At 40.4% G+C, this 21,894-nt stretch overlaps 1 protein-coding gene across 2 annotated transcripts in view; it reads left to right on the plus strand.

Annotated features, from left to right (window-relative positions):
- roraa (RAR-related orphan receptor A, paralog a) overlaps positions 1-21,894 on the plus strand; it is a 178,854-nt gene that overhangs the window by 106,314 nt on the left and 50,646 nt on the right. Inside the window, exon 2 of one of the 2 annotated variants that reach the window (XM_077595493.1) lies at positions 2,469-2,498. In XM_077595493.1, the coding sequence (XP_077451619.1) occupies positions 2,469-2,498 (30 nt within the window). Of the gene's footprint in view, positions 1-2,468; positions 2,499-16,626; positions 16,772-21,894 lie in introns of those variants that run through there. The other variant, XM_077595494.1, reaches the window with a different exon arrangement.

The following is a 21,894-nucleotide window of genomic DNA, read 5'->3' on the forward strand; positions in this document are numbered from 1 at the left end:
AACAGATAAAATAATTTTCGGAACCAAGTAAAAATCGGAATCTCTTTTTAAAGAAAAGGTAATAAGTTGAATCTAATGTTTACAAAATTAAAACTGCAATCATCGTGAAAATGTCCAATTTTCTCTTCAGCATTTAATACTGAGCTAAAACTCACAAATTCATATTCACCAATGCTTCCTCATGGAATATTTAACACAACCCGTGTCTGCCTTTCTATTCGTGCTAAAATAAATGTTAGCCGCAGAGAAAATTGCTTCTCTTACTCCCGGCATGTTTTTACCGGCCTGGTTTGTCACCTAAGGAGAGTTTCACCTCCAGACCAACCTCTGAACCTGCCATCCAGTAGAGAAGACATGAGCTGGCAGCCATTGCCAATGTCAGCGCCCACAGCTAGTGCCTTCTTTCTCACCACCTGACTCATTATTTGGCTTTGTGGCCCTTTTCTCCTTGCCACCTCCAATCACATGGCCGTGAATGACACACAGAGGAGGGAGAGACGCCTCTCAAACACCTGGTTATCTTCCCCTAACCCACATAGCAAAATGCTTTTATTAAATATGAGCTCTGTACTTTCGAAGTCACTGTATTTATCACTGTAGCCTTTGAACAGATGCTTCTTATTTTGGTGGTGTTGCATTCCGGTACAAAATGTCGTGTCATTCTCTTTGTCCTTGTGAGCATTATGTTCTTTGCCAAATAAGTGCAAATATTCCCACAAGCAATGCTTTACAACTTTATGCATTTATCTTTTTCTCGATTGTAAAGTGCAAACGTGAGTGCAGGCACGTAATAGACGATGGCTTCAGTGCGTGTGGAAAGAGCGTTTGCTTATCTATCAAAACAAGCAGATTTTAATCAACGCTGTGTGGGATTTGTATGATTATGACTCACTATATGGATGAATACTGTTTACTGAGAACGAAGGATTACATTTGGATGACAAGAAGTATTAAAAAAGTAGGGAACTTCTTTGCAATGCCGACAAAATATTGCACTGAGAAATCTTTCACAATCCTGATTTTGTTGTCTTAGCGTATAATGAGCGCATTTTAGATTTTGTTTATTGTGTGTCACTAGAACAGTTGGTAAGAACAGAAGGTTTTGGCCCTGAGCAGTGGAACAATGCTAAAGGTCTATCACAGTCTGTTGGGCCCTTAGGTGACTTGATTTCCCTCTTTCTGCTCAGTGGAGTTGCTATCGGTTATGTGTTACTCCGTGGCTATCTATTGAAGGCTCAGGGCCTTATTTGTCTTCCCCCTCGTTGCACTTCCACTTGTTTTCTCTCAAATGTGTCTGAAAGATTGTTATCTCCGGCCAGACGCCTTTTTCAGCGAGTTATTGAATCATGTCAACTTCCTGTCCCCCGAGTTTGCAACGCGAGCTGGAGAAAAATTAGCTATTGCTTCCACATGACAAGTGGGATCTATTAGTGTGCTCTCGTCCTGCAAAGCATGAGCATCAAGTGGGCCGCCGGGGGACCGCTGTGCGCTCATCTACGTCTGGCTCCCGAGGCAGTCCAGCGGTGCCAAAAAAACGGCACAGTTGCACGACCAATCGAAGTGACTCATTGGGAAGGTTGACAGCAGAAGAAGCCACCAAGGCCTTGGCCCTGTTCACCCAGGTCCAGAGTCACATTGGTCTTGTTTTATGGGCTGGCATCCATTTTTACGATGGTCTTTGGATTACTCGTGTGAGATTGCATGGATGAAGTTTGTACTGTATTACACACTGACAACTCTTCACACTCCTATTCCATCCTAAAGTATTTCTTTGGTTAGTTTGTTTAAGGACTATTGGAAGAAACCACAATCCTTCACAGGAATAAACCAACACCAGTGAAAATGGCACAAAATAGCATGACTGGTTGCAAATACGTGGATACTATAACGCAAACCTTAGTCTGGCACGTTTTACATTTTATCACTGTCAGAAATTAGCTGTAAACTTTATAGTTAATTGTCTTTTTTTCCAGGTGCAATATCTTAGATTGTGCAATATTTTAGAATTTACCGGGATGTGACTTTTTATACTTTTATATTACTATTTATGTTTTTTTTACTGAGAAAACGCACTTTGTGAAGTAGCACCACCAATTTCGTTATACGCAGCTGTGTATGATGACAATAAAGGCTTTTGATTTGATTTGATTTGATTTGATTTGAGGTCCAAGTTTTGGCAAATTTCTTCTTGTTAGTTATCATTGATTCTTGTTAACTGTAACTCTATCTTATAAATACAATAACCAGAAATTCTCCTTTCTGTTTTTATACTCTGTGAAAGATATCCATTTGATTTGGGACTATTGAAATGTCAATCACCTTACTGTCTTTAAGTACTATCTATTGAAAAGATAACGATGCCTATTGGATGACATTTTCGAAATTAATCATTTTAAAAATATCAGCAACATGCTCTGTTTCTCTCATGGGTGCAACTCACAACATTCGTATTTGCTTTGTCTTTGCAGGTATCTCTGTAACAAAGAAGACGCACACATGTAAGTACAATGACATTTTGTGATCATCTAAGATTGTTTCACTCAACAATATTGCTATAGAACAGAGGTTTCAAATTCCGTCCCAGTTGACCTTATTTTCATTTTATATTCTGAATATTCTTTGAATGGCTTTTCACCGAATCAATATCCTCCACCAGTTTTCATCCTGCTGGCTCTCAATACACAATACAACTAGGAGGAAATGAAAAATGTTGTCTTATGACTGCTTGCTGATCATGCGCAGTCCCAGCATCCGCGCCAAAGCGCTTCTTTGTTCTTGCAGCTGAGCAACACGGATGTGGTATCTTGTTGTGGTCTTGAACTTTTGGCTGAACTCACCAATAAGAGCCTAATTTCTTCAAGTCAATCACATTACTAATGTAAAAAGGAAAAATACGGACCTTAAAAAGAATGCAGCAGTAAAAAAAAAAGCTAAAATTTGGACTTAGAAAAAAATGTTCAACCCACTTATTTCCCTAGACCTTCGCTTTGGCCCTGCTGTAAATGTAATGGTTTGACAAAAGGAAGCACAATGAATTCAGACTAGGTGGAAAATGGGGACTCAAGAAGAAGTCGGTGTGTTTGTGGCTCACTGCTCTCTCATTATATTAATTTGACCATCACAGTGCCACTTTATATTAAACGGGGTTAACTGAAAAATTACAAATTCAGACAGCATACTTCTTCACCTTTGTAAACTAAAAGCACAATTAATCCCTCTTGGACGTTGTCAATTCAAGCTGAGAATTGTGTTGTTTTATTCATTTCATGGTGTCAATCCTACTTAAGCTTTTCTTCATCAAACTGGAGCTCCCTTTTCAATTTCAGACTGCTCATGAAGAATTGATGAACAGTCACCAGTGTAGAAATCAATGTTTTCCAAGAGATGTGTTCGCTTCGTTGACATAAGTGATGTTCAAGTTGAAGAGGCTTATATCTATATATATATATATATGTATGTATGTATATGTATGTATGTATGTGTATATATATATGTATATATATATATATATATATATATATATATATATATGTATGTGTGTATATATATATATATATATATATATGTATGTGTGTGTATATATATATATATACACAGTATACATATATATATATATATATGTATGTGTGTGTATATATATATATATACACAGTATACATATATATATATATATATATATATATATATATATATATATATATATATATATTTATATTTGTATGGTGCAGTTCGGTGTGTTGCCTTGTGCGATTACATAGCAAAGGGGGAATGGCAAACAGTGCGTCTGACAGCTATCCCTTTACCGTTCTCATTCTTATGAAACTGGTGGCGAGGGTAAGCCAGGGAGGGGGCTTTTCCATAAGAGGCCCGAGTGTTTAAGGCAGGAAGACATTACGAGTGGCTTCCTCTCGCCCTGTAAAACGTAACGGCTTCTTCTTACATCAGATTGATCTTGTACAATTCCACCTAACTCGAACAGCTCCATTAAAAAATACGCTGTCTATTGAACTATTTGCTTATCTTGAGGCCCTGTAGTAGTTATCTTTAGGGGAGAAATTGTTAATGGTGAAAAAGAAATGCTCTGACCAACCATTAACTACCACACCATTGCATCTACTATTAAAGTAGCAGTAGGCACCTCCACACCGGAAGGAGCCTCAAATCAAAGAGCATGATTTAGAAGTCTTGGGTTCAAAGCCCTGGGCTGAAACTGGACTTTTCTGTCTCATTTCACGGGGAAATATTCAAATCCTCTCCACGGGAGGAAATCAAAGTAAAGGCCCTTAACAAGTGCTTGATTAGTGTGCCTCATAGATGGGAAGCAGATCTTCAGAAGTGTGTCCACAAGACAGAGTTAAAGGGCCAGTTAGTGGTCAATATGTGGGGAAGAGAACATTCAAAGAATTAAAATGATAACGGCGCAAAATAAATAAGGAGGCTCCTGTCTTTCTTGACTGTATGATAGACATTGTCTGGGTAATGTATGCAGATATATGTTTACAAGGTCTTCTAGGTAGGCAAGGTGGACCACTGGGGTTTCTGTTTCCTCCCCCGCTCTGCCCATCTGAGTGATCAAACCACTGGAAGCTTCCTTCCATGCCATCCCGCCATCAATATAAATTACAGGGGCAGCTGTTCGCTGGCAGGCTCCTCTCCCTCGCTCTCCTGCACTTCCCTATTTCCACCCACCCGAGTGGACTTATCATTGAGCTATCATAAAACGTAGTATTCTAGATCAAAATAGATACAAATGCAACTTTGGCATTCTCTTCCCTGTGGGGTCTTTTTATTGGATTTGCTGGGCTTTTATTTATCAGTCACAATATTGCAAAGATGTGATTTTTTTAACAATGGTATAAAATGAATAAATAATAATTGTTAAAAGTTAATGCCCAGATAGTTCATTACACTTTTTTTATCTGCTGTGTCTGCGGTATGTGCTGCTCCCTTAAAAACAAAACTGTCGAGAAACTGTTATGATTCTGACCACATTGAGATTAGATGTCTCGCGCCTAATCTAGCATCATTTGCGTGAATTATGTCCACAAAGTCACCCCTGCACACCCATAGATCACGTAGCCAGGATGCACTTCCTCGAACCAAACTGATTTGTCGATAACTGGCGGAGATGCAAATATCTGCATATAGTATTGCAGTTTCTTCTTTATAGCTTGTTTCGTATTAGATTTTAACTGTCCAATCCGCCACCGAACGAAATAACACGCTTAACAACCTTTGACGATATTACAACAAAGACCAAAGTGGCATCTCAAATAAAGCTGAATTTGCATCACCGTAATACAAGGGAGGACAGAAGGGGGGGTTTATAGCCACACAAAGACGAGACCACTGTGTTTTCCCCGATAATGTACCGTTGGTACACTTGCTCAAATAAGAAGACAGAGCTGTGGAATGAGGAACAATAGTGAAAATATAGACACCCACCTGGTTTTACCATTTAGTAGATTAAATTACCTTCCTTTTTGAATGCTCAAACCTTCAACAAATCAGGCCTTATCTAATTAATGCAAGCGTTTTACAACAAGTGGGCATGAAACGGGCCTCGGTTTAAACTTCAAGATGATCATTCGGCTTTTACAGACACGGAGTGGAGTCTACCCTCTGTGTATTTATCTCCATTGTGCTGACAGTCTCCTTCCACTGATTGAGAAGCATGGCCTCTCCATTGCATCTTCATTTATTTGGCCTCAGCTCTTATCGAGTCTCTCTTGCCAGAAGTGTGCAATTTCACAGAAATAGTAATGGCAATGTGTTTTGACAGAACCTCAAAATGCTCGAGTTTGTATTTGTATATCCAACGGTGACTTTCATATTAGTTTCAAAACCCGATTTTGTTGATGTTGAGCCATCATTTATTTTCGACTTTATGAAATTGTTGCTTTTCATTTGAAAATGCTATCACGGGGAAAAATATACATCTAAATACGTAGTGTATTCCAGTATAAAACTCATTATTTCAATTTTTATCTGTGCTTACTGCACAGTGCAATAAGTAATGTCTTCACATTTCTAAATAATACGACTAAAATCATGTTGCATTTAAAGGTGCCGAAGAGGTAGAAAATGAAAATTGAGCAGAAAGCTGTAAAAAACTCAAGAAAATAATACTTTACTGTGCACAGTTGGAGAACTCATCCTTACTTCTGATAATATCTCATTACTCATTAAAGCTGATGATCAAACATTTTGACTATGGAGGTTTTACCGTGGAGGGAAAAACTTCATATTCACATGATGATGATTTTATCCTTTGACATAAGCATTTTTGACCCAAATTTTCATCGCACATCCTTTCTCAGATTATGTAGAACATTGTGTGTGGGGCTGTTTTTTTGCGCTTGATCAAACATGAAATTTGTCCTCCTTAATAGTGCTGTACCTTGCCAATTTAGGAGGATAATATGTCCCAGTTGCTGGCTAATTTTGCTTGGCTCGTGTGGAATGGCCCAGGGCAGTATACCGTAAGCTGTCTGTGCATTGCCTCAGTGTTCCATTCCCGCATGTTGTTTGAAGGTATTTCATTACAATGTCTCCTTGATTCAACTCTGTGGGGATTTGCCAGTTGCACACAAGTGAGAACTGGATCCAGCACGTAGTTAATTCTTCATTGATAATGAAGATCAGCCGATGTCGCTTTCTCAGAACTGGACTGAGACAGTCTGTAGAAAGATGCTCGGCATAAAGACAGAGGAAACTTGTGCAATACTCACACAAAAATAAAACTAACAACAGCAGAAATCAACTGTAAAGCAGTCATTCAAACAAATCCTTTAAAAATTGCTGTCGTTATGCCCAAATATGACTATTTATTATTATTTATTTAGTTTGTTTTCTTTTGTTTTGGTTGACTCGACAATGCAGGGCATCACAAAGCGCTGATGCTCTTTCTGTGGGAAGTTATTTTGCTCCCAGCGTGGTACTTTTTTTCCTCTCAGAGACGTAAATTGACGGTCTTTTTTTTCCCTCTCCTCTCCCATCGAAGGTTATGTTTCGTCACCCTCTCTTTATTTGCGCCACACAAAGGGAGTGTTTTCTTCTTTGGATGTTTTGGTTTAATCTATAATTTTTTTCAGAAATAGGTCAGTGTAATCACAACAGTGAGGGATGGACAGTGCCTGTTAAAGGGAAATCAATAGAGCTATCTATTTGTCGTAAACCAGGCCAGCGTGATTTTTCTCCATCTTTTTCCTTGCGGTCATCCTTTCTCCACTCCGACACATCATGGCAGGCCCTCATTTTTCAGTAAAAGCGTTATATCTGCCATTTTATGAAATTGCAAATGGCCTTTGTGCATCCACTTTTTCTACATAAGTTCCTCCAGGCTTCTTTTGATCACCTCCTGGGGGGCTAAAGTGTTTTTTCTGAGAAAAAAAGTTGCAGGGGAAGCTGAAGGCTGCATGACAAGTTTTTGTGCGGACGGGGTGTTCTTCTCCCTTTGTTGCCGCTTAATCTGGTTCTTCTCTCAGTCTATTAGAGAAGCGTAGAGGGGCCTCGTCAGCCATTTTCCATAGCCCTGTCCCCTATTGTGTGTCACCCTCGAGCTGGAAGGGTCCTGCAAAGTGTTGTAAAACTGGAAAACAAGAGTAACTGATGTGTGACAAGGACGCAATGCCTGGATGGGCTGGAAACGGTCTCCATCTGCTGCAGACCATTTCATTTCTCTTCTCCCCCCCACCTCAGGTGAGGTCGACGGCTGCGAAGAGAAGCGGCCGGAGCGGCCGAGAGGGCGCGGGCGGCCTCTTGCTCACACAAGCGCGAGTTATCCATCACGCATCAGGTCGTTCATGCACACAAAGTCACACAGTCGTAGTACGACAGTGTCAGCATGTATCGGAAGGTTTGATACATGGAGGGCGAACGTGGCGGAGGTCGCGGAGCTCTTCTAGTTATGATCCTGACCGATGCTGATAGCGATGCCGAAGGATTGGGGGTAGGGCTTTGACGAAAGAACGTCCTTGTGCCATCGCCATCATCGTCAGGTTCCTCCGTCTCAGCCGTGCGCGGTGGTCTTGTGATCGCAGCTATTCTCCGCGAGCGTATCAGATCACACCAATTACACACCAGTGAAATGGAGAACAAAATCAATTTTCAGCAATATTCCTTGGTGGCTTTTTGCAGAGGCTGATGCAATATCGGGCACAAATTAAGCCAAGTAAAATTCCTATGCATAATTGAACAATTCCTACATTATGCAGAATACTACTGAACAAACCTTGCATATAGTTGTCTCCTTTGTGGCACTAAATAAGAAGACTCGCAGAGCAAGCAGAGGCACACATGTCAGAGCATTCATCCTTTTCACTTTAAATGAATGATTTTGAACAGCTTTCATTTTGTAATTTGAGCGTTCAGATTCAGAAATGACACAGGGCTAAAAGAAACTAATTTACAACTAAATATGAGTCATTGTGCCATGTGATGCTGTATAATAGTTGAGCATGTTAATTAAGATTAACATGTCACATTTAAATTGCTTTCATTGCCATCTGGATCACATCCAGGTGAAATGTATTCAACGTTTTAATGGGAACATTATAATGAAAAGTCTAGGAGATTAAAAGTAATCAAACAAATGGTCACAAGCAGGAAAACGCTAAATTCCCTTTTTGCAAAGGTAACTGTAGTCACAAAGATTTTACTAACAAAGAATGTGTGCATTGTTGTGTGAAGACTACCAACAAAGGAGCTTTTTTTTGTTGTGAGGCAAAGTGAGGCACAAAAAAGTGACATGTTGATAGAAAGTAGAAACGCTCACAAAAGCTTTGTGTGATATTATACAGTGACGTTTGTGCTGATCACATTGTATGCATTTTGTTGAATCTGCTTTATTAGAGAAAGCTTTTTTTTTCTTTCTCCCTCGCTCTCTTTCTTCTCCCGCATGCTATTAATTTGTGTTTCTGTGGGTTTGCAGTGTGAGAACAGGGAGACGTGGTGGTTAACCCATTGTGAAGTTAGCCGTCATCATTAAGATTCTCCAGATAACAGGCATGCGGATTTCTACAGCTCAGCATTATGGGATCCCAGACATCAAAGGCGGGTTTTCATTCGACTGTGTCTGAGGCAGCCTGAGCGGGGGGAAAAAGAAACAGGCAAAGATATATGGAAAAAGGAAAAATAAGTCATATTGGCACAAGAGAGCAGTGTACACCTGCTTCATGTTGGTTCCAGCAGTATTATTCACAACACCAGTTTCCTTTCATCAATTCTTACATTTTTAAGCAAGTCTAGTCTGGTTTGATTTTCTTGATTAAAAGTTGGCATACTTGTTTGTGTCGTAATCCTGTTTCAGTGGGATTAATCCATTATGTTGTGTAACCGCCGAGGTTGTTGTTTTGCCCAATAACATGCGTACAACAATTGTATTCCAATATTGAATGCTGCAGTGACTTCTAATGGCATTACAGTTATAGATGTGTAACATATGGCTGTATGCTGCAGTTATAAAATTTAGTGTTGGAGATTTTGAAAACTGCAGTTTAAATTATCAATATGATTCGTGTCACATGAGACCTACACAAGTCCTTATTTAAAGAACAAGTACAAAATGCAAATGGTAATTGTACTTTATGCAAGGTAGTGTTTTTTTTTCAATGGATTAATCATCAAGAATGTTTCCGATTTAATCAGTGATGGCCCAGTTGTTTGTTACAGTATAAGCGACAGAAACGGTTAAAGAATTTCTATTTAACACATTCTCCCCAGACAGAGCTATGCAACTAGTAAAGTAGATTTTCCGCAAGTATTCAGTTGAATGAGTATAATTCTGAATGCTTTTGACTGCAATGATCAGAGGACTTCCTTCATGTGTACACTTACTATTACATCAGAGTAAGATGGAACTAGTGTGTGAGACTATTGAATGTACAAGGGAGGGAAATGTGCTGCTCTCCATTATTGTGTTGGATTACGGAATCAAGGTCGACTCACAAGACACAGAGCAGCATTATCCCTTAATCCCGTGTTTTGGTTTCAAATAGCCTTTTTACGCCTAATCTTCACAAGTAAAATGACAAACATGAAAACCCAGGCAGGTATTTAAATGTGCATTAACTCCAGTGTAAGGTCAACCAACGGCTTACCCTGACTAGGAGAGTCTCTATTGTACCAGAAGGAGCAGTTCATCAGGTTTTTTCCTCCAATGTTGTTGTTGTGTGTTAGCGAAGACTAGTAAGTCTTGTGATGCAATGCCTTCTGGCAGTTAGAGATGGATAAATCTGAAAACTTTTAATTCACACAATGACTCATTTAATGTTTTTTTTTAATCCTCTACCCCAAAAGCCTGTCCCCTTACATTGTACAATTTTACTTTAAGGGCTCATTAAATTTCATCTGGTTTGTTACACTGGTTGTACAGCTTCACTGAGTCGCTAGAGATGGCAACATTGCGCATTCCATTGACCAAGCGGGTCGAACTGTGTCCATCAGGCTCTGTTTTAGCAGTGCATGAGGAAACTTAAAGGTGCTGTGAAAGACTATAAGTGGGCCAGCTGCGGCTGCCTCCTGTTGACCTACCTTGTTCAGACGGTCCAGGTACAGACTGATGACAGGGCTCCTCCTCTGTGGACCACATTACTAATGTGTGAAGGTGCGAGAGGAGCATAGCCTGTGATGAATCACTCCCCTGAACCTATGGCATCCTCATAAGTCTAAAGTAAAAGAGCTGAGCGGCTGCGCCATAAAAAAGATAAATAAATAAAATAAAAATACCTTTGTTGTATCCACCCCTTGAAACTCTTCTCCACCTGTATAAATAGGATAAAGGGGGAAGCTAAGTGATTCATGTTGCCCATCGCCCCGAGATCCCCCTCAATCTTCAAGGAAACATGTATTCCCTGTGGCAGGTCAGTTGTTTTTTTTGTAAGGCATTGAATGGTTGCGCACTTTGTATAACAAATGAGTGTAATCTGTGTTCTGTTGACTGAATTGTCTCGGTGGACCACTAAATGAAGAAGTCACACCTAACATTAAGTGTGTTCTTTAAAGCTACAGGTGTTTTCTCTAAGTATCGATGCTGTTGCAAGGGATGTGATTGCATCGTTATTCATAGAGAAGACTAAAGGTCATCTGCCTTGGAAGTTTTGTGACTTAGTGGCATGTAAAGCATGGTTAGGTGCAATGTCGTTCATGGCGAAGGTATAAATGTTGCATTTTTTATTATAGTTTTTGACGTCACATGACGCAGGTTAATGAAACTAAGGTCTGATAAGAAGTGGTACAAAATATGCACGTATCAATACAGTGATGTTATCATGTGTTTCCTTGTTGTATCCTTTAATTTTGCTTTTCATTAGATGAGTGGTTAGATGAATAGATTTTACATGTTTAACTCTGTTTTCATTATCATATAGGCCATTTTTCCATGCAGAACTTGTGTAACCAAACCCAGAACACTCTTTCTGACTATAGGCCAATACTACGCAAAATGGCAAAATAGCAGCTCATCACATGGTTGACTGAAGCTGACCTTGTCCATATTGTTGGTTGTAGATGGTCTCATCAGACAAGATTGAAATGCATGTAGTGTATCATTCTTTTTTTTAGCTGATGATATCCTGAAGCGCAATCAAAGACTAAACATTGGCTATTGTACTCTTTGATGGCTCTTTTCTGCTGTATCTTGTCTTCAACAAAAGACATTTTACTTAAACGTCAAACTGATAGATTTTTCCTATTACTCTTGGGTTCCGGCATTTAATAACGGTGGAATAATCTGTCTTTACCGTTTCAATAGTGATATATAACCTAAGGGGGAAAAATAATTTGGAAGTTGTAATATGTTCGTTAAACTGTACAAAGTCATGTAAGGTATCTCTATTGTTCGTTCTGAAGTAAAACATAATTTGTAGCTCTACTATGCGTTTTCTTGTTTTAATTAAAAGCAACTTTGTTTGGGAGTTGCATACTTGGCTGTTCTATTTCCTTGTTTGTTTCTCCCTTCAAGCCAGAAGGTTAACTATTTTAGTTTACCCGCCTACCTGTACCCCCCTCAGATTCAGCGTCAGGCTATATTGGTGATGTTGGAGAGTGTGTCGGTTGGAGGCTAGGCAATACATCACACACTCCAGGGGGCCTCCCTGGTATGCTCTTCAATAATGAAGTTCATTCGTTAACTTCTCCCTCAAAGGCCAAGTTCCCTTGCTGCCCTTTTCAGCCGCCTTTGCAACTCTTACCAGAGTCACCCGACCAGCGCAGAAAGAAAGAAAAAATACACATCATCATGCTTTTCCCCGTGACAGGCCCAGCGGTTGCCGTTGTGGGGCATGAAGAATAAGCAGGTCCATTACCAATCCCTCATGCCTGGTTATGGGCATAATTATCACAGGGAGAATGACCTGCTCTGTTTGGTTTTCTGGGGAGGAACCCCACCTTCCTAATCACCTCCTACTTCCCTCCTGTCGTCCTCATGCCACGGTGATGGAGCTGTTTTTCCGGGATGGGTGGTGTGGGTCTTGCCAGTTCATTAGAATTCACAGGGTTCCACCTCCCCGCATAGCCAAGCTAAGCTTCTCACACTGGCTGCCGTGGCTGCGATAATCTCCCCACCTTCTTCCCTTTTTCTCCCATCCTTTTCCCCTCCGTCCCCAAGGGCAGCCTCACACAAAAGAGCTCGGCAGCAATTCATTGTTAAATCTCATTCCTATTGATCTATTGAAATATTGTTCCACGGGATGCGCCGTGGCACGCCAGCATTGCCGCTGATCTCCTTTCACCAACCAAGTAAACGGATTCATTCCACTGAGTGACAACCTTTGTTGGGTAACCCGATGTGCGTATTGTTCAAGGCCGCGTTAATCAATGCGAAAGCCATTGTGGTGGATTGGAAAACCCCTTGAGTGCGGCTGAACAGCCTGAAGACAGAAAGAAATAGCCACCGGCCAAGAAATGGTACTAAAAACTATGCAGCCACTAAAACAAAACTGTGGGTGTAAATAATAAATGTATATACCGCACGGTCCTGCCACTGTAATCTGTAGGATTCATTTATTGTAAAGCAGGTACGTAAATCTCCTTAAATTTGGTCTGGTCTCAAAGCCACGGTGATTTTAATGCTAAACCTTTCAATTCTGTTAATTCGGAAACTCCGGGGTCTCTCATCTTAGTGTTTACGCAGAAAAATACATCAACTGAGCACTATAAATATCTGTAAAACAGAAGGCTATGGCCTTGTCAAGCATTTACCGTTTTGTTGATTTTCGACGGTATGACAGTTGACAGATTTGCACTTCGCCTATGTATGAATTATATGCTTTCATATTGCTCTCTTTTGACCCCTCTGTTCTATAAATATTGTATCTATATCTTAGTGACAAATGCTAAGCGAGTAGAACTGCCCTAGCCTGTGGCGACTGTACGTAACATGGGGTCCCGGTGTCATCTGACTGGATGGCATGAAAATAAAATATAAAGCTTCCTCATTACTTCACTGAACACGCAGAAAATCAAATTTAAACATGTCTTATATTTAACTACCATATGTGCTCCCGTGGACTCATTCCAACATCCTTCTCTCTTTTCACTTTGCTTCCGCATGTAGTTTTCAGCCAGTTGTTTTTATGATTTATTGAAGTCTTCCCACAAGACCGCAGGAAATTGTTTGAAATGGCCCTAAATTGGTTTAGAATTGTGTATTATACCCGGCACTCCATGGCATCTATATTAAATTGATCTGTATTGTTTTCATGAAGCTCTTGTTGCAGCTTGTTAATTCTACCTCTGCTGAGTCTGAAAACACTCAGGTGGCTTGATTCAGGAAACAGAAGCATCAGTGCCGTTTTGTTTTTGTTTGTTTCCTTTTTTAAATTGTCATCATCTCCTGATAAGCTCTTACCAGGTAGTGCATCGCCATTTATCCAGAGAAGTCAAAGGTTAGAGAGCACATCGACACTCAAATGACAGACATCTCCTGTCCAAAATTGTTGGCATGGATCTCCCGTATGATGAGCGAGCGTATGCAAGTGTGTGTTGAATGGCTACTGACAGACTGCTAATGAGGTTATTATCAGTTCTGGTCCGCTCCGCCTCTCCGGGGGCGCCAAACCGATGCCGCGGCGTCTCATCGCCATTGAATTCAATTCCATGAAGCTTGTTTACAAGAAAATCCAAGAGGAGGGAGTCTCATGACTCGATAGATCGATTTGCAGACACTTAGCATTTATATGCAACTCATAATGCATGATCTCAGTACATTTGCCACGTACTTATCAATACTTTACTGTGTGATTAGTGGTAAGACAGAAAGCCTTTAGTTAAAATTATTTGTAATTACAGTTTAATGTTATTTCAGTACCTTGCATTTAATGCAAATGCACTGTCTATTTTCTTTGCATCAAGACATGGGGTGTTTTTTTTATTTTTTTTTTTACATGTGTATTGGCACTCATGTTGCTGGACAAATTTCATGGTGTGATGTCTTGTCAAGCATAAATTTGGAATTGAAGTGCAAAATTATTTTTTGCCAAAGTCATCATCAAAACCAAGAAAAAAAGTCTAAAAAGCAACATTTTCAAGTGGTTTTACTGTTTCATCCCTGCACCCTTGCAAGCAAGTGTGGTTACAAACAGGAAGTGGTCATTTTTTGCCAGAGGTTACTAGCTGTTCATACACTAAACAGCTACAACATGTAAAAAAAAAAAGGTTTCAGCCTCTTTTCAAATAACACAGCTTTGCTTTGACGTGAATACAATTAGATCATGTGCAATGATTGAGTGATTGAATCTATATGTTAACAACACTACATTACTGGCAGCAGACATCAGGTCCTTGAGAGGTTAATCAATGCTCTAATGAACATGTATCAGCAGCCTATTGGCATTCTGTCACATGCAATGTGTAGGAGTCAGAGGAGAATGTGGTTAACAGCTAATGTTAGCTGGAAAAAAAAACACTCCTTAGGGAGGAACAGGCAGTGTGATGCATTTGTATATGACTTGACACATAACGCTTTCAATTCTGTTAGTCTCATGAGGTGTACTTGTGCAATTGCAGACTGGACCTATACCGCTATTAGTACATTAGAAATATTGATTATTTGACCAAAATAGTCTGTCTTTTTTTTCTACTGATATCAAGTGACTTTTGAATATTTTTCTTGTCGCTCCGGTTTGACTCATCAGATGAAGATCTAGCCTCTGTTAAAGTGAGACAATAATTGATGCTATCAGCCTCTGCATGATATTTAGTTCGTTTACTATGGCCTATTGTTGACATAACTTGAGTTAATATATTTAGTGTCCCTAATGGATCACAGGTGTCCTAATGAAACATTGTCACGGAAAGATTTATGTTGCAACTGCTGTTCAGACCTCATTTCCATATTGTATATGGTTAGGCATACCTTTATTCAATTATTGGGACAGAGTAGAAGGTGTCAAATGAATAATAAATTTATCATTTAAAGCGGGAATAAATAAATATTCAAATCGTCTGTTTCAATTGCATAGTTAATGTGCAATTCTTTCCCGGTGGAAGCATCATCATTCTCTTGCAAATACACAGCGATGGAGTCATGTTGTTAATGTCAGACACATCGAAAGAGAATGTGAAATGAGCTTCCATAATCTCCAAATTTGAAATATTCATAGCATAAACAAATATTTTGTTTTCATCCCCACAAACTCTCTCCCCCTTTTTATTTTCATTTTTAGATTTGAAATATTGTAGCATCTGAAAGCCAAGCGTTGTTTGTCTTAAGATGATTCAAGCAGCAGCATGTTCAGGGAAACGCCAAATGCAACGTGGTTATTGGCCAAGGCTGGATTGCACTAAAACCAGAATATTGTATCAGAGGGAGGCAGCTGGCTACGAGTCAGAACAGATTATCATATGAGGATGAGCGAAGAGGAGGGGGTTGGCAGTGGGGGGTATATGGAAGAGCGAGCCAGAGCAGCAGAGACAGGGATGGTAAGCAGGGGGCGAGAGCGAGGCGAAGAAATCACAGCGAGAAACTCATCGCCTGGTCGCTGTGGGGCGGCGACGGGATCATCCGAACCCGTTGGTCGCTATCGCCCCTTCCTCACCTGTCAAAATGAGCGTGTGAGATCTGTCGAGGCGTAGGCCCGTGTGTGTTGGATTGGACCGTTTTTTCGAGAGAGAGCGAGAGGTCACGGGCCGAAGAAGCTGTCGTTCCGCTCATCTTCTGACAGACATCTGGCCCTCGCACTGATCACTCCCATCTTCAGAGACAAAGCATGGGAGACAAACGACCCCCGCCCGCTCCCGCTTCCATTTTATCCATCGTCTCGATTTTAGCTTCTGATGTCTCTAGTCCTTTCTCTCCCCTCGTCCTCGTCTGCCAATTTGTCCCCCTTTTTACTTCACTTTATACTTGACATTGCACCACGGAGAAGAAAAGTGTGAACACGGGTCGGGTAGTTTTGACTGCCAAGATAAGAGCCCGCTTAGATAAGTGGGGGTGTGCGATGTCTAGTAGAGACGGGCCGTGCTCGAAGGCTAGCGTGATTTCCTGCCTGAGCTCTGTAGCGCCCCTACTGGCTGCACGCTGTGCCAATCAAAAGCGGAGCGCGGCGAAGACGGGGCGGGGGAGGAGGAGGAGGAGTCCGCCCAGAGAACAGCGCTGATGTCACAGTCACATGGATTCTGGTGTGGTCATGCTCCAAGGCTGAGAAGCAGAGAGCTGTGCTGGCCAGCTGCTGCTGAAACGGCAGTGGAAGGGGCTTTGCGTGGGGGGTGATCGCTCTTCTCTTATGGACCCGAAGCTTAATGATGTATTTTGTGATTTCAGCTATGAAAGGTAAGACGGAGCAAAAAAAAAACAATGCATGCTTGCGCTGGGTAACAAGTCGGCAAGTATTACAGCCTGGCTATTCATTGCCTGCCAACTCTTTGCATTTGGTTTGCAAGGCATGAGAGTGACCGGGTAGGGAGAAGGGCAAATGTTGCTCAAGAATCCGTACGATTTCTACTGGGGTAAACATGCAGTATTAATAGGAGGACATTGTTATTATTTCCCATTTCAAATAGATTCATATTTAGGAAATGCATTTGTTTAAAAAAAAAGTCAGTTTTCTCATGCTGCTTCTCTAGGGTTAGGTCAGAAGTTTCACATTTTGGACTTTGATTGTTGTTACAGGGTCGTTGTTGAGTCAGATCTATTGTAGGGAGTGCATAATTTTGACAGCGGGGTATCCCTGTCGCTATGTTTCGGCTCTTAATCCCGTTGTTCCAGTCCAGGGGACGTGTCAGTCGTGCACGAGGATGTGCGTGGCTGTGTTGAACGCGGGTCGCAGACAGGCGGCATCCACAAGCGCCTCCACCACTGGCAGACGATGGGATGAGGTGCGCGTGCATGAGCATGTGAAATAACCATGTGTGGATGAGAGTGCTCCACTGACCTATTTTTCGGGGTGGGCTAGGGGGGTTGTTGTCGGGTTTGCATGTGTGGCCATGAGACCCTGACTGGGTCCTCCCCGTCTGCGTGATGATGATCAAGGATGCCAAATCCCAACTCTTCCACCCCCTCCATTATGCAGACAAAAATGCATGCACACATGCACTCGCACAGACAGACAGGGAAAGTGTAGTCATACTTTTCTCATGCATGGTTGCACAAGCGTGCACGGACACGCCAATTGCATATTGGAGCGTGCACCTCCACACACATTTGAGTACTGTTATTCTTCAGTGCAGACAAATGCTAGGAATCCTATGCAGGACATGCTCACGTGCACACGCGATGCAAATGGCTTGGATAACAAGTCATGAGGGAGTAAGGGCTGTCGTCTTGTGTTAAATGCAAAGCAAAAAGATCCAAACGATGATGCAGTGTGGCGTTTGCTGCTTTTTCTTTTCATTGCACCTGTCAAATGTTCATTTTTGCTTCGACACAATACATCATGTGATGAATTTATATAAACATTAGACAAAAATACACAAAAGGCTATAGCCGTCGCTTTTTCTATGAATGAATGTTGTAGGCCAGCTTTCTGCTTCATTTTGCCAGTTGCTCGCAGGAGATTAATTCAGGGGGTTGAGATTATTTGCATTGGTTTTCTGTTTTCATTAAAATGTCATTTTGTTTTAAGCGCAAGAGCAATGAAAATGAACATTGATCCTGTGTCCTATAGATTGGATTTGAAATGAATCTCCCATTTGGATGACTTTATGTCCATCCAATACACTTGTGATGATATACGCGCATTAATAAAGAAGTGAATGTAGTTTCTTTTGGTATTTTCTTCTTTTTGATTTTTTTAATTGTTTGAAGTTTTGACTATATTTAGTGGCTCTTGCTATTCTCTTGATGCTGGCAGTTGCTGGGCTGAAAATTGTGAAAATTCATGAATCATTGAGATTTTCCCTATTTTTTACTGGGTTTTTTTGGTGGAAAATGGGGGGACAATTTGACCATGTTAACGGTCATTTACAAGAATGGCACTTTATGATGAGAAAGACTTTGGTGCGTCCCAGCCAGCACCCTCACGGCACCCCCTCCATCTCTACCCTGCCTCCCTTTCTCCACCACTGTCTCTGAAGTACCTAATTACCTGTAATGGAAACATCCCTCTCATTACCCCATGCAAATGAGGCAGCCTACTCAGCACAATTAAAATGAAAAAAACCCAGTTACATCATTTAAAAAAATCTCTTTGATGTGCTTATTGACAGATTTTTTTTTAGTCTAACCCCTTCATTAGAGCAGAGAAAGCTATCTATAGCTGCCATTTTTTTAGACGTCTGAGCGTATGCAGACTGCGCATAAATATGTGATTTAGTGGGAGTGTGTACTAGACTGTAAAAAATGTTCAGGGTCTTCAGAGGAGGTACAGCCAAATGTCTAATGATAGGCACTTTTAAGGTCATGTTACGGCTGCAAATATTTGCTGTACGTTTGATACTCTTTTGTCTCTCGCTATTAGGGGACAATTGCAAAGCTGTAGGCTCTCGTACATTAAAGCAGAGGTTAACAAGATTGGCTATTATCCACTTAGAGCCTCAGGAAATAGAGAGCTGAAGGAAAAATGGTCACAGATTAGGGTAAAGGCAAATATAGCATGTTACCTGAAAAGGATTTAAAATAATGGCCCGCTTAACAAACGGAGCTAACTTAAGTAAGTGTTCTTGCGTGCTCCATTTTTTTTTAGCATGTATTTAAATTAAATGCATAAGGAAATATTTTGATCTTAATTCTTCCTTGGGTCAGGATTTAATTTCCAGTTGGGAGTCAAATTAATGAGATAATATCCGAGCAGCAGAGCACTAAAAATTTAGGCTGACAGACTGAGTGCGTGCACCGGCCCTTTCTTTTTCTTCTCAGTCAGCGGCGCTGGAAGTGCAATGGCGTCCCCACGGGTTATTAACGTGTGCGAGGTGTGCCACTTGGTGGCGTGCACTTTGAAATTTGCACGCCGGCTGCCTTCCTAGCTGCTTAATGAGATATTGACTGCCCATTGTGAACATGGATTTTTGATTTAGCTCTTTGATAAAATAGAAGGGAGGATGGTCATCACACAATATTTTATGTTTTACATTTTATCATTAACATTAAGTACTACTGTGTGTTTTCCTTTCCCACAAGAATTTTGATCAATGACTTGCGCCGTTACAGAAAAGAATCGTAATGGAACATAAGCTACATTTTTTGATTCAAATTGTATTTGGAGATTTAATGTGACCCAAAAGGTTGGTTCCCCGAGAGCGCTACAAAAAAATGGCATTAGTTGTGTTTGTGCATCATGTTAATTGCTCGTGATGAGTTAATTATTGTTTCCCATTGTATTGTTCAAATGATCAGTACTTCCAGCGCGGTTTCTATAGCAAAATAAATGGGATACTGGTGATAAAAAGATGGCAACTTTTTGTGATTCAAAGCAAGCTTGTGGTTTTCTTTTTTCGCTCAATGTGCATGCCCGAACATTTAATGTGTTGTAAGTTGCTTTCTTCAAACCTTCAACCTCAAGCTTCCTTTTGGGTGACGGCGTGTGAAGCGCCTAGTGGCTCTGTCACTTAGTGTCACACCTTGTGGTGCTGACAGATCTCCATCCAATCACTGGCCAGGTTAGATAATACTCTTGCCTTTGCACCAATCAAACAGCAGCTCGGTCAGATAAGTATCAGGCTACGTGAGATTGCTTTTTCTTCACGAGTTAAAAATGTTATATTCATTTTCTTTTTATATTAGCCGACATGCGCATTCACTTTATAGACAATATTTGTGCTTGTTCTTTTATTGTTGCGTCCTCATGTCATGAAGCATTTAACTGCTGAAACGACTTCCTCTGTCAGCAATGCTTAGATCATCATTTACCACATCCATAACATTGAAGACATTGTTTGCGTTTCCCGTTTTTTGAGGCAAATCATTCTTTTAGCTTAAATTAAAAAAAAATCCAAAGACATTACATAATAGAATATTTTCTACTCCCATGGTAGTTGATCTGAGGTTTATATATACTGTATAGTGTTAAGACCTACCGTATGCATGCATGTACATCTGTGTATGTATGTATATATATGCTTATATGTGTGTATGTATGTATATATGTGCTTATGTATGTATATGTGTATGTACACATGTGTATATGTATGTATGTGTATATATATATATATATATATATATATATATATATATATATATATATATATATATATGTATATATATATTCAGCAACACGCTTATTTATTTATATATTTATTCATGTATTTATTTATTAAATGTCTAAAATGCCTTTCCTATTTCTGCATCCTCACCCTCTTGCTACTGTGACAAGGAAATTTCCCGAATACGGGATGAATAAAGTTATCCAATCCAATCCAATCCAACATATACATCGAATTTTAAATTAGTTTTGGTTCGGTTACTGTCATTAGATAGTCCTTGATCCTTGAATTGAGGAGTAAAAATAGCACTGATGCAAGAAGTATTCTGTACAAGCCCATGTTAATTTTAATAAAAAATGATAAAGATTTCAAATAAAAAAAATAAAAATAAAAGCTGGGAAATCAAATTCAGTTTGCATTACAGGCAATGAATATTAGACTTTCCTGGTTTGAATGCCGTTCTCAAGGTGTATCATATTTAGTCATTGACCTGTCGCTTTTTAGTTCACGCTGTGCTTTCTATTTTTGTGGGGGATGATTAATAACGGGGATAAATCGTTTTCTTTCCCCATTTGGGCCTCTTTGCCCTCATAAACCCGTTCATCTTAGAAGTTTTTTGTGGTGAAGATGTTTCCCTTCTTTTTTGATTCAGCATTTTGTACCGCGTTTTCCCGCTGTGGGTTCTCTGGAGAGCTGTCCGTTCATAGGTCTTTTTGAAGTTGCATCAAAGAGGAAAAGGGGGAGAAAAAAGCATTATTGATTTTGCGTTTTGTCTGACTCAAACAGAAGAGGATGTTAAAAACGCGCAAGGCATTTTAGCTTTTGAGTGTGTCGAGCCGGAGGGAAATGAGGATGGGGATAAGAGAGGAACTGAAAAGGTGGAAGGTGAATAGGAACTCGAGACCACGTTAATGTATATGTCCCAAGAGTCAGCGGCTCAGTTCTCTGACTCCTATCATTCACTGGACTGCTCTTAGTGGCGGAGTAAGTAAAGTCTCTTATTGTGGTGACGCTCCAAGAGGCGTGTGAATCCTCGGATAGTTGGCCCGCTTGTCTTTGAAACAACAAGCTGCTTTCTTGTAATTGTAATCAGATCTCATGCTGGCGGCACGTAAGAAGAGCAGCGTTGTTGATGTCTTTTATCGCTCCAGTCTCCTCATGTGTCCACCCAGCAGAGGTGTGGTGAGCCAGAAGCCATTTCTACCCAATAGCACTCTGTATGATATGAGTTTCTTTTTTCACGTTTTAGGAAGTTCAGCTCAGAATGGCGTTTAGATTATTGCATATCAGGCAACCCCACTTTACCATTCCCATAAT

The sequence above is a fragment of the Stigmatopora argus genome, chromosome 3 (assembly GCF_051989625.1).
Source record: "Stigmatopora argus isolate UIUO_Sarg chromosome 3, RoL_Sarg_1.0, whole genome shotgun sequence".
NCBI classification, from domain to species: Eukaryota; Metazoa; Chordata; class Actinopteri; order Syngnathiformes; family Syngnathidae; genus Stigmatopora; species Stigmatopora argus.